The 13115-nt window shown below is 35.9% G+C and overlaps 1 protein-coding gene across 1 annotated transcript in view; it reads left to right on the forward strand.

The window, feature by feature from the left end:
• The window catches only part of atg2a (autophagy related 2A), a 76852-nt gene that overhangs the window by 8624 nt on the left and 55113 nt on the right, over positions 1–13115 (forward strand). The window contains exons 5-12 of the mRNA XM_056472982.1: positions 7–145; positions 363–575; positions 749–851; positions 4226–4393; positions 7464–7606; positions 9457–9532; positions 9616–9868; positions 12339–12480. Coding sequence (XP_056328957.1) covers positions 7–145; positions 363–575; positions 749–851; positions 4226–4393; positions 7464–7606; positions 9457–9532; positions 9616–9868; positions 12339–12480 — 1237 coding nt within the window. The remainder of the gene's footprint in view (positions 1–6; positions 146–362; positions 576–748; positions 852–4225; positions 4394–7463; positions 7607–9456; positions 9533–9615; positions 9869–12338; positions 12481–13115) is intronic.

Below are 13115 nucleotides of genomic sequence, written 5' to 3' on the forward strand. Positions count from 1 at the left end.
CTGCAGGGTGGATTATTGTGATGAGGCTGTGAGAGACTCAAGCCAGACAGTGCCTGTAGACATCCACCAGCCACCAGCCTTCCTGCACAAGATCCTTCAGCTCAACTCTGTAAAGCTGCTTTACGAGACCCTGGGAGGATCTCAGGTCAGACTTTTAGAGCTTTTTCCTCTACTTCTGTATTTCACTTCTGCTCTAGCTTATGTATCCCTCTAGTTTTGCTTTAAACATTGTGTACTATGAATGTTGTTGACTCTGATGCTAAATTTTATTTTTTTGTAATACTCCTTATTTGTGAGTCACTTTGGTTAAAGGCATCTGCTAAGTGTGTACAACTAACAGTGTCATTCAACTTATCCATTAGGGAGTGATTCATCCTGATGACATGACGAGCAGCAGGGAGACGAATAAAACAGATGAAAATGATGAAGATGAAGAAGATTATGAAGCTTCTGATGCCCCTAAATCACTGCATCCCACTCAGAAACCCCCTGAACCTCTGCTGATTGGACAGTGCTCTGGATTTATAGAGACAACAGTTAAAGTCAAACAGAATGAGATGCTGCCTGGGCCCAAGGTTTGTGGGCACATTATGCAATTGAAAAACTCAATATGAATTTTTATAAGTGATGGATAATCTTGAATCTTTAGAGTTAATGAAATCAAACAATGAGCTAATCTAATCCATAGATGTTTCAGTGTTATACAACTGTGTTCTGAATGATTTTTTGAATGTATTTTTCCTCGTAGTTCGAGTTGGATGGTAAAGTCGGGTGTCTCCACCTGTTGCTGTCACCCAGTCAGATCACGCACCTCACGGACCTCCTGTCTTCCCTCTGTATTGAGACATCAGGTAACATTAGCAGTAGGTGTGTGACGAGATCTTGTATGACGAGATCTTGCGAGATTAAATCGCGATGAGATTTCTCGTTGAGGTGAAAAGTTGTCTCGTGAGTTGTGATGTTAGCATGGAGCGTATTAACATTGAAGATTGGAGGCAGGATTGGATTTGAACTGCAAAGCAAATGCTTCGCACACACCTGGCAACCCAGGCTGGCCCCGAAGTTGCGTTTGTCGCTTGGTTGGGTGGACAGGTGTGACGTAACCACTTTTTTCACCGGAGTTCAGCGGCTGCCACATCCAACAGAGGCTACAGCTGCAGCCACACACATTATGGTTCGCATCCATGCAATGCAATGCACTTCAGATATGCTGAAAGTCATAATCGTCGCAAACACAAATATAATTAAGACATGTGGAGTATTCCTAGTTTAGTCGCATTATTGAAGTGCAGTACAGACATGTAAACACTGTAATCAAACTACTAACATCGTTAAGGACTTTTAGCCGCATTTTGCAACAGGACATACATACACGGCGGTTTGACACTGTGCGCGCGCACACATACACTCACTCACTGAATAAACTCCTGGAGACTCGTCATCATCATCACCGAGCACACGTTCATGCTGTCTGGGAAACGCTGATGTTTTTTAATTTGGCATGCGGTATCAAAATACATTAAAACAAGTCTCTCCTATCAGTCCTTTCTTCATAGTCACATTCAGTAGCTCAGAGATTGTCCCGGGGGCATGAATGAAATCTTGCTGAATAAAGTGAAACGTAAATATGTTATACCAAAAATGATATACATTTTTTTTTAAAGTTCAGTTTGTTGAGTTTGATTTCTCATGTGAAACTGTACAGTGGAGCAGCCAGTCAGTAGAGTTTATAGCTGAATATTTAGCAGTGTTTGCATGTCCTTTTCGGCATAGAAATCATTTAAATAGAAATAAAATACCATTCATAACAATTTTTTCAAAGCATCTAAATTTTGCATTTATTTATTTATTTATTTTTAATTCTAGTTGAATAAAAATCTATTTTCCATTCACATATTAGCAAATATTTTGCTATCTACTTTGTATAAGCGCTATACAAATAAAGGTGAATTTAATTGAATTTATATTTAATATTATAAATAAAAAGTAGTGTTTGCATGTCCTTTACTGCATTGAATTCATTAAAATAAAAGTAAAATAACATTCATTACAAGTTGATTTTTATAAAAGTAACTAAATAGTTTTGCATTTTGTGAATTTTTTATTTATTTATTTTTTTAGTGCCATAAAAGGCTATTTTCCATTAGTATATATCATCATTGAGGATTTCTTAAAAATAGGGTAAAAAATCTTGTGAACCCAGTCTCGTGTCTTGTCTCGTCTCGTGGAGTAAGCGTGTTGTTACTCCCCTATTTAGCAGTCTGTTTTTTTCATTGTCATGAAGTTATGTTATGGTTTTAACTTATTCATTTTTTTGTATCTATATTTAAAGGATTAGTTCATATAAATGAAAATTCTGTTATTAATTACTCACTCGTTTTGTTTCCAAACATGACCTTTGTTCATCTTTCCCAGTGTGTCATGTGTTCTGCATTACATCTACTGGGATGTTTTGAATGATAAAATAAAGGAAACTGAACTGAACTGATCTGTCCCGGTCTTAACAGGACATTTGAATTTTTGGATGAACTATTTCTTTAAAGGTGTAGTAGATGATCTGCCTAAATGCTAACTGGTTAGCATAATATCTTTAAAATACAGTCCCTCCCCTGTCGTCCAAAGCCACGCCTCCTGAAATGGCGAACACGCACTGTAAAGATGACAGACACCCACTACTAGATCCTTCGCCAGTGAGAAAAATTTATTCATTCATTAATTCATTTTCTTTTCCAACTTATCCAGCATACGTTTTACGCAGTGGATGCCCTTTCAGCTGCAACCCATCACTGGGAAACATTCATACACACTCATTCACACACATACACTACGGACAATTTTAGCTTACCCAATTCACCTATACTTGTGGGGGAAACCGGAGCACCCGGAGGAAACCTACGCAAACATGGAGAGAACATGCAAACTCCACACAGTAACGCCAACTGACCCAGCCAGGGCTCGAACCAGCAACCTTCTTGCTGTGAGGCCATTCCCACTGCGCCACTGTGCTGCCTAGAAAACTTTATTGTACTTTATAATACTGCAATTCCCAACAAAAAACTGTATTATATCTAGCACGTTTTCAGTTGTGTAGCAAGCAAATCTTGTCATACTCTCTCGCTGGTTTCACTCTCTCATGCACTTTGTTCTATAACCGACTACTGTATGCTTAGTGGTTGGCCGACAGGGTGCAGGAATTACATTTATTACTAAGCCACACTTGCATGCTATTTCAGACTGAATATTCAGAGTAGCATGGTAAACAATATAGGGAGTGCATCACAGGTTGTCATTGTTCCAAAATGAACCAATGTGAATATAAAATCTTCACCTCAGTAAAGCAGGCTAGGTGGATAAGCGCTATTTACTGTTGTTTTGTTGTTTAACCTAGATTATCGATGCTGTAAAAGGACCTTATGAAATTGAAAATAGTCACAATAATCTTTCACCGTAAGATTTCAGTGGCTGAACAACACTTCTGTGCATATAACCCATTCATAAAACAACTCAATCTACATCAGCTTTGCGTGACTAAAATAGTTTTAAAACAGAACATCACCTCTCTAAAAGAAATACTTCAGCCATGGGGTCATCCTTACTGTATTGTGCAAAAGTAACTCCAATATTGATTCAGGATTTTTAACAGTTTTGATTCAGCATTTGTTTTTATCGCTGTCACTCATGTCCACATTACCGTGGCACGCATGCATGCGCAAATGGCGGACCTGTGTGAATGGCTCCAGATGTACAAATCTACATTTGCTGACAGACAGTTTGGGCTACTTATCAGAATTATGGGAATTATCGGCCTGACAAATTTTAATTGGATGAACATTTTTTAGTCTTATGCCTTACCCAGAAAATAAAAATACATATAAATACATTTAGATCATTTACTTTTATCATTACTATTGGAATGTGAAGAGACTTTCAACAAAAAATGTTTCTGAAGACAATCACCTACTGCACCTTTAAGTTCTTCCAGAAATCCAAGTGAATGTTCTGGCATGTTCATTGACCCTACTAAAAGTGTCATTGTTTTCCAGCATCACATGTCCGTTATCCAGAAATGCTTCATTATTTCCCTGGGGGAGTGTATGAATTAACTGATGAAGCACCGTGGATGCTAACAAAAAAAAACTGTCAGACATATCAAGAAGGTTGAAAAGGGTCTCTTTTAAAAACCTTATTTTTACAATGTCTCTGTCTCTGTCTGTCTGTCTGTCAGAGGGGAGTGCTGGTGGAGTTGTGTCTGGTGGAGGGGTTTCTAGACCCCTTGGTACTGATGACCTCCGATTGATTGAAGAGGATCTTAGTAAGCAGCTGAACTCAGAGATGTATGACAGAGACCTGGAGCTGGATGCAGAGCCCTATGTACAAACCCTGGAGAACGGAGGTGAGGAGAAGATTTTTGTGTTCGTGTGTGTCTTTTCCTAAGGCTACTTCACACTTCACTCAAAATTAATGCTTTTAACTGTTTCTCAGGAAAAATAGCCAATAATTTTTAGTGTATTAAAACAAAACATATTTATTATAACGTTGTATCCAATAAAATAAGAGTTTGGTTATCAAACATATTTGGGAATAGAAAGATCATACATTTACATTTATATATAAATATATATATATATATATATATATATATATATATATATATATATATATATATATATATATATATATATATATATATATATATATATATATATATATATATATATATTCATATATGTATAGTTGAAGTCAGAATTATTAGCCCCCCTAAATTATTTGCCCCCCCTGTTTATTTTTTTCCCAATTTCTGTTTAACAAAGAGCAGATTTTTTTTCAACACATTTCTAAACATGCTAGTTTAATAACTAATTTCTAAAAACTGATTTATTTTATCTTTGTCATGATGACAGCAAATAATATTTGACTAGATATTTTTCAAGATACTTCTATACAGCTTAAAGTGACATTTAAAGGTTTAACTAGGTTAATTAGGTTAACTAGGGAGGTTAAGGTAATTAGGCAAGCCATTGTAAAACAATGGTTTGTTTTGTTGACTGTCGGAAAAAAATTTGCTTAAAGGGGTTAATAATTTTGACCTTAAAATGGTGTTTAAAAAATTAAAAACTGCTTTTATTCTAGCTGAAATAAAACAAATAAGACTTTCTCCAGAAGAAAAAATATTATCAGACACACTGTGAAAATGTCTTTGCTCTATTAAACATAATTTGGGAAATATTTAAAAAAGAAAAATAAATTCAAAGGGGCTAATAATTCTGACTTCAACTCTATATGAACTATAAAATTTCAACTAGGATGGCATGGTGGCTCAGTGGTTAGCACTGTCGCCTCACAGCAAGAAGGTCGCTAGTTCGAGTCCCAGCTGGGTCAGTTGGCATTTCTGTGTGGAGTTTGCATGTTTGCCCCGTGTTTGTGTTGGTTTCCTCTGGGTGCTCTGGTTTTCCCCACAGTCCAGACATGCGCTACAGGTAAATTGATTAAGCTAAATTGGCCGTAGTGTATGTGTATGAATGTGAGAGTGTATGGGTGTTTCCTAGTACTAGGTTGTGGCTGGAAAGGCATCCACTGTGTAATACATATGCTGGATAAGTTGGCGGCTCATTCCGCTGTGGCGACCCCTGATGAATAAAGGGACAAAGCCGGAGGAAAATGAATGGCTGAATGAAATGCCAGCCACATTAATGGTTACCACATTGTTGAAAGCAAAACTGTATCAATAATGATTATAATAATTAAAATTTGCACATTAAGATGCTTTCTGACGAATGATGATTGCCAAAATGGAATAGTTTATTTCACAATACAATAAACCTGACTTGACTTGAAATTTACTGTGCACTTTAAACATGATCAGTTCTCTTGGAAGCAATAAAAGCAAGCCTTATATTTTTAATAATAATAATAATAATAATAATAATAATACATTTTATTTGTAATGGGCTTTTCTTGGACTCAAAGCGCTACAAGGTAAAATACCAACAATAGCAGAAACAGCACAACAATAAAAAGATGCAATAAAACAATAAGAATATAAACCATAAGATGTAATTAAAAAAAGTTAACAAAAATGATCATCCTAAGTTAAAAGCAATGCTAAAATGGCGATTCTTAAGAAGTTTCTTAAAACAATCCAGAGAAGCGGCATTCCTAATGCTGATGGGTAGGGCGTTCCACAGCTTAGGCGCACTAATTTAATCAAATAAAATTTTTTAATTAAATTCATTTAATTAAAATGTCAAAGGATCGTAAGCCGGTGCCACTTTCTTAAAGGGCACCTATGATTGAAATCAACTTTTGTGAGCTGTTTGGACAGAAGTGTGTGTAGGTATAATGTGTCCACAGTCATACTGGAGTGATAGAAACCCAACAAGTCTCTTTTTTTTTCTGACCTTAAAATAGGATCCAAATCCCTCCCATTTTGAGGCCCACTGCAACGTGACATAGGAGTGCCGTTTTCCCCACCCACCGAATGGATTTACAGCCGCGTATTAACATGTCTCCATAGTAACGCATATAATCATATCAACAAGGCAGGATGTAGGCAAAGCACTGGGATTAAAAGATCTGTTCAGCTCTCTGTGATCAGCAGCAAGTTTAAAACGTTTTTTAAAATGTGCACGTTTGAAATAAATACAGTAAAATTGCTGTAATTCATCACCACAGCCGCATGTGAGTACAAGAATAAAAGATGCTTCAATCCCAGTTTGTGGACATTAAATCAGGTTTATTTTGTACATTAACATAGCGGATATCCATACAGCAGTGGATATTAATGTTTATCTTGTCACGTTTGCTGTGCAAAAACAGTGCAAAGCTAAACGTGTGTGCGCGTGTGTGCATCTGTGTGCGTACATGTGTGTGTGTGTGTGTGCGCACGCACGCACGCAAACTTTATAACGACATTGTGTGTTTAATCATTGCAGAAAGGGTTGAATTAACTTCACAGCAAATATATCAAACAACAGTTGGGAAAGTTCTTACTGTAGTAAGGGAGATCTGCTTCATTCTTGTCTGTCACTGTGCTTTTTGTCTATGTGAAGACTACAGCTCTGGCACGCACGTAGGAATGGTGGGCGGGGAGAACTAGCTCATTTGCATTAAAGGCACAGGCAACAAAAAACAGCTGCAATGTCCTAAAAGCTCAAATTCCCAAATTCAGAAAGGTATACTAAATAATCTGATGGGGATTTTGAGCTGAAACTTTACAGACACATTCTGGAGACACAAAAGAATTTAAAAAGTGGTGAAATAGGTGCCCTTTAAAAAAACATGAAGGATGTGCAATTTCACATATTATTATATCCGATTTATTTTTAAGAAAATAATATTTCCATGTTTTAAAAATACAATGTCTGTTTCACAATCTGTTCTATTTTTATTCTCTGAAAATGTTAGTAGTTTAGTATTTTGCCAAAATTTGTTGTGTATTGATCATGGTCATTCTTCTCTCTCAGAGATGTTTTATTCCATGGGTCCCGGATGTATGTCCAGCAGTGTGTTGTCGACACGCTCCGGGAGTGAATTGTCTGACAGCGATATGGAGTCCTCCATTCATAGCCAGAGCAGCCTGGCACAAACTAACCCTCTGTCTCCACAGGTAGAACTGATTATTTAAGAACTGATATGTGTGTTGTTTTTTTATGAATGACGAAACATAATAATGCCAGACACATTCCCGTTTTCACATTAGATGTTTTTTCTATTGCATGTCACATTGAAGGGTGTTTAGCAAATTTCTTTGTTATAGAGAGATTGTCTGACCACATATTAATTGACACATTACATTTCAACACATTTCACAGATTTTTTTCAACACATTTCTAAACATAGTAGTTTTAATAACCCATTTCTAATAACTGATTTATTTTATCTTTGTCATGATGACAGTAAATAATATTTGACTAGATGTTTTTCAAGACACTTCTATACAGCTTAAAGTGACATATAAAGGCTTAACTATGTTATTTAGGCACATTAGGGTAATTATCAAAATCATTGTGTAATGATAGTTTGTTCTGTAGACTATCAAAAAAAATTGCTTAAGGGGGCTAATAATATAGACCTTAAAAGGGATTTTAAACAATTAAAAAGCTGCTTTTATTCTAGCCAAAATAAAACAAATAAGACTTTCTCTTATATATATGATATACATCATTTGGGAAATACTTGACCAGCTTGAGCTTAAAATGTTTTTTTAAATTTTGCTACAAATGAATTTAGAATAAGCATGACGTTATGTCGATGTTGCTGGATCATCAAGGAGTGCGTTTCCCAAACAACAACATAACTCATGGCTGAACTACCATAGTAAATGCATTGTAGTGACGAGTGTTTCCCAAAACCATAGTTGATTTGTTGCAGATCCATCGTTTGAACCACTTCAGTTATAACATAAAATGTCCACAATGACGCTCTAAACAGGGTGAAGTAACAACTTCTTTAGAGAAAAACCCCATAATGATATTGTTTTACATGCACACGCATTTAAAAAAAATCCAATATTGGTTTAGGTAAAAACATTCACTCGTTTTTCATATTAATTGAAATACATGTAAATGGCACATATAGAGCCTGTGTTTCCTTTACAAATATTATTAAGAATATGCCATATTCTATTCTAAAACACTGTAGCTAACACATATTCATCAATAAATCATGTAAATCGTTAATGATTGTAACTTTTTGTAAGGCTATTTATTAAGAAATGAAAAAATTCTACTTATTAATAATAATTAATATTATTATTTTTTTTATTTTTATAATTAAGTAGGATATTTTTTATAAATTTTTTTTATTTTATTTTTATCTTTTTGAAAAGTCTACTTTTACAATTTGACACATGTAAACCACTGCAGAAATGTTCTAACCAACAGGCCCATGTCATATACAGTACAGATACTTTTCTTAATAAATAGCCTACTATAAATTAAAAGCATTAACGTATGCTGTGTTTTTTTGTTTTCACAAGCTTTGGAGATGTAACATAAATTTCGCTTTTAAATAATTGGTCACCTATAGATTTCGTCTTGAGCCACGGCCGTGTTCAAAATGGCAAAAAAGTTTTACGCGGGGAAGGCAAAATTCTTAATATGATGATCTCTAAAACTGAACTGTAAAAATACTTTGAAAACAAATTACACCTAAGAGAGATGACTTTTGTTCAATTATTCCAAGTTTAAATGTTGAACGTTCGAAAAGAATAGGGCTTCGGGGGGATAACTGGGAATAGAACACAACCAGGAACTATGTTTCTAACTACAGCTCTAGAGGTGTAGTTGCAAGCGAACAAGATTGTGACGCAGTTTGCGAATGTTCGATGGAACGATGGATTTGGGAAAAGCGAAATCAACAAACTGTGTTTGTAACAACGGAACTTGTGACCTTTGTTGGCTAACGATGGTTTTCAGAAACACACCCCTGATTGACTTTCTCTTGAATCTTTTACAGGGAATGCTAAACTGTCCTCGTCGTTATCCTGTACCAGGATCCTTTTCTAGTTTGCCTCAATGTAGCAGACCTTCAAGTATGTATCAAAACCTGTTGTGTGTGTCGCTGCATTCCATCAATGTTTCTGTCAGTCAACAGTCTTCATTTTTCTGCCAATAGAGCGGTCGTCTCGAGGCGGCCAATCAGAGCCGATGAAGCCAGACTCATTTATCCGCCTTTCTCTGGGCGGAGTCACACTGACTCTCTTAGAAGAAGACCCGCCTCCTGGGCCAGACGGACTCTCCTCATTGGCTGAGGTGTCACAGCTGTTTTTCAGTGAGCTTGCTTTCTTTAAGGACAGCATGTTCAGCGAGAGAGACTTCCAGAACCTAAGAGGAAGCTTTGCTAAAGCGTGTCCCCACTCCCACATCAGGTACGACAGGAAGCAATATCTATGATACGTCTTCAGGGTGTGCTGGGGGCGTCTCCTGTGGGGTCTTAAAATGTATTAAAAGTTGATAAATCAATTTACAGATATTTAAAGCTCTTTTTATTTTATTTTGATTGTTTTTTGGCAGGGACAGTGTACGTTAATTAGCATTTCAGCAAACGCACCAGAATTAGCCAAAATTTTTTTTGTTTTTTTTCAAAATTGTCAGAAAACTGTAAACAATACAAAAGTTATTCAATGAAGCAAGCATAAATAAACAAAATAAACGAAAACACCAACATAATGTAAAGGAGATAAGATTTTTTAAAACTTTTTAAACAACAAATCATTAACATGGCAGGCACCAGGATTAGGGGTAGGTAAATGATATTAAGAGGGATGACACGTCTGATGTGTTATAAGCCAGTTCAAAGTTTTTAAGTGTTAAAAAGTCAAAAATGCTATTTACAAGGTATTAACATTTGTATATTTTTTGATTCTACAATGTATAGTTGTGTGCTAAAGTCTGCCTTAATATATTCTTTGAAATCTGCTGCTGTGCTTACTGCAATAACAAAGGAAATAAAAAAAGATTAAAAAGACACTTACTCATTTTATTTTTATTATTATTTTTATTTTTTACAAATATTCTAAATACTAAAACATGGAATCAGCCGATTCGCTACTAATAAAACTGTAATTACTCTAATAAAAGTGTCATTAATTCATTGCTAAACCCCTCATAAAGTTTTTTTAACTGGTCTAATTACTATTGTTTTGTATTTCTCTTTCTCATTAACCTTTTATAGTGTAAATAAAATGAAAAAAAATATATATGTTTGTTTCCACCCATCTGAATTATATTGCATTGATAAGGAGTTACAACAAGCCAAGACACTTTAGTTGTGCTTTCTTACAATCAGTATTTAAGTATACTGTGAGTTAAAATGTCACCAATGTTACTGCTTGAAACCTAAAGTGTCAATATGGTCTTACCCTGGTTTATTGATCTAATTGACTAACCTTTCGTTATGTTTGTGGCTGTTTTTGCCCTATTAAGTTTCATTGTAGCTACCCGCCGGTTATTAAAACAATCCACGCTTCCAAATACTGATTTCCCTATGCATTTTCTTTATTGAACACCGTGAAAACTAAAAAATAAACAAACCGAATGTTTTACACAAACACAAATCAAAAGGAACATCAAAATAAACAACTAATATACAATAAAGTGTAGTTTACCGTGTTGGCCTGATAACCAGCTGTAGAATAAGCAAGAGCATTAGACAGGTGCCTGCGTTGAGATCTCACTTTGCCATCCATACAAACTCTCACAGGTTAAATCAATCACAAAAGATCATGTGACCTCCGACTCAAGCCAACCGGAAACAAGGAAAATTATAACATGAACCAATAAACACTCAATAATGAAATACAAAACAAACAAAATACAAGCTGACCGATCAGCGTCAGCTACATTTATTATAATGACATTTTTTGATTGCAAAGCCATTACAGCATATAATCATGCATTCTTGATTGTTGGTGGGTTTTCCTCGTGGGAAGAGGTAGAATTTGACATTTACTCTCAATCAACAGTTGGCAGCAGTTGGCAAGTCTTGTGGAGTTCTTTTTTTATAATTATTTTTTGGGGGTTTCACCTTTATTAGATAGGACAGTATAGAGTATTGACAGGAAAGCATGGGGAGCAGAGAGAGGGGAAGGTTCGGCATAGGACCACGAGGCGGGAATCGAACTCGGGTCGCCGTGAACACTGAAGTGTATGTGTCGACGCACTAACCATTACACCACTGGCGCCGACAGGCCTGTGGAGTTCTATGGAGTAAAAGAGCAGATATAGTGTGTGTGTGCATAAATACACCTGCTATTTTTATTTTCTCAGACAAATCAAGGTAAGTGTGCTCTCTCTCATACACACATTATACTCTGTATAACTCCTTATAAAAGGCAGAAACTAAGCTGTTGCATTGCAACTGATGATCAACAATAAAAATTTAAAATTGTACCTCTTCCATCAACAATCAAGAATGCATGATTATATGATGTCAAGGATTTGCGATCAAGAAATGTGTTTATAATAGAAGTCAATGGGGCAAAAACAGCCCCACACATAAGGAAAAGGGTAGTCAATTTGCAAGTTTATTGTTGAGGTTTTGAAAAATGTCAATGAATTATCCAAAAATATGTCTCAAACTAAGATTTGTCACCAAAAAGAATTCTATTTGCTGAAACACAGAACATGTTGTGGCCAAATTCAGACAAAAAATCCCCCAGAGTGGATGAAAACATCCCCAACAGCACACATGGGTTCAAATGAATGAAAATACTCTTTAACAAAAAAAGAAAAGGGTCTTAAAAGTAATTGACTTTCACTCTCTGATTCCTGTATATAGTCTGTTCCTGTTGTGTTTGTGCAGTATGTGATGTTCAGCGCTCTGATCTGTGTGTTCAGGGTGACTGGTGCAGCAGTGCAGCTGGCCTGTGAGATGCGTAGCGCAGGGCGGCACAGCCGAGCCACTACCACTGACCTCTCCTTCAGCAGGCTGGAACTGCTGGAGTGCCTGTGGGATGCAGGCGGACCACAGTACACAGAGGTATACAGCACAACTGCAAAACTACTAAAACCCAAAATGCTATTAGTTATCAGGGTTTATTGGAAGATCTGCTGACTTTAGTAAATCTTCTTTATGAAATGTGTAGGACTGTTTATGTTTAAAATGGATTGGTCATTCACCATATTTTATTAAAATGTGAACTTGCTATACATATTTAGGGGCCTTGTTTTATTGTGTTTTTGCTTGTGCAGCTCACATAAAAAAAGTTTTCACCATAAACAGAACCTTTATATTTAGTTTAACTGTAAGAAAAAAATCATAGTAAAATAATGTTCATGTTAATAAATTGTACAAATGTTAAATATGTATTTAAATGAACAATAAAGTGCCAATCACACCAAATACTGAGAACTCGAGGCACACCGCAAAAAAAAAAGAAAAGAAGTGTGCTGTGCTTTTTATGTCGCTAGACACCCACTGAATCAGCTGAGTTGATATTGTTAAGAAGTGTGCTGTGCTTTTTATGTTGCTAGACACTCACTGAATCAGCTGCGTTGATATTGTTAAGAAGTGTGCTGTGCTTTTTATGTTGCTAGACACTCACTGAATCAGCTGCGTTGATATTGTTAAGAAGTGTGCTGTGCTTTTTATGTTGCTAGACACCCACTGAATCA

This window comes from Danio aesculapii, chromosome 14, assembly GCF_903798145.1.
Source record: "Danio aesculapii chromosome 14, fDanAes4.1, whole genome shotgun sequence".
Classification (NCBI taxonomy): Eukaryota; Metazoa; Chordata; class Actinopteri; order Cypriniformes; family Danionidae; genus Danio; species Danio aesculapii.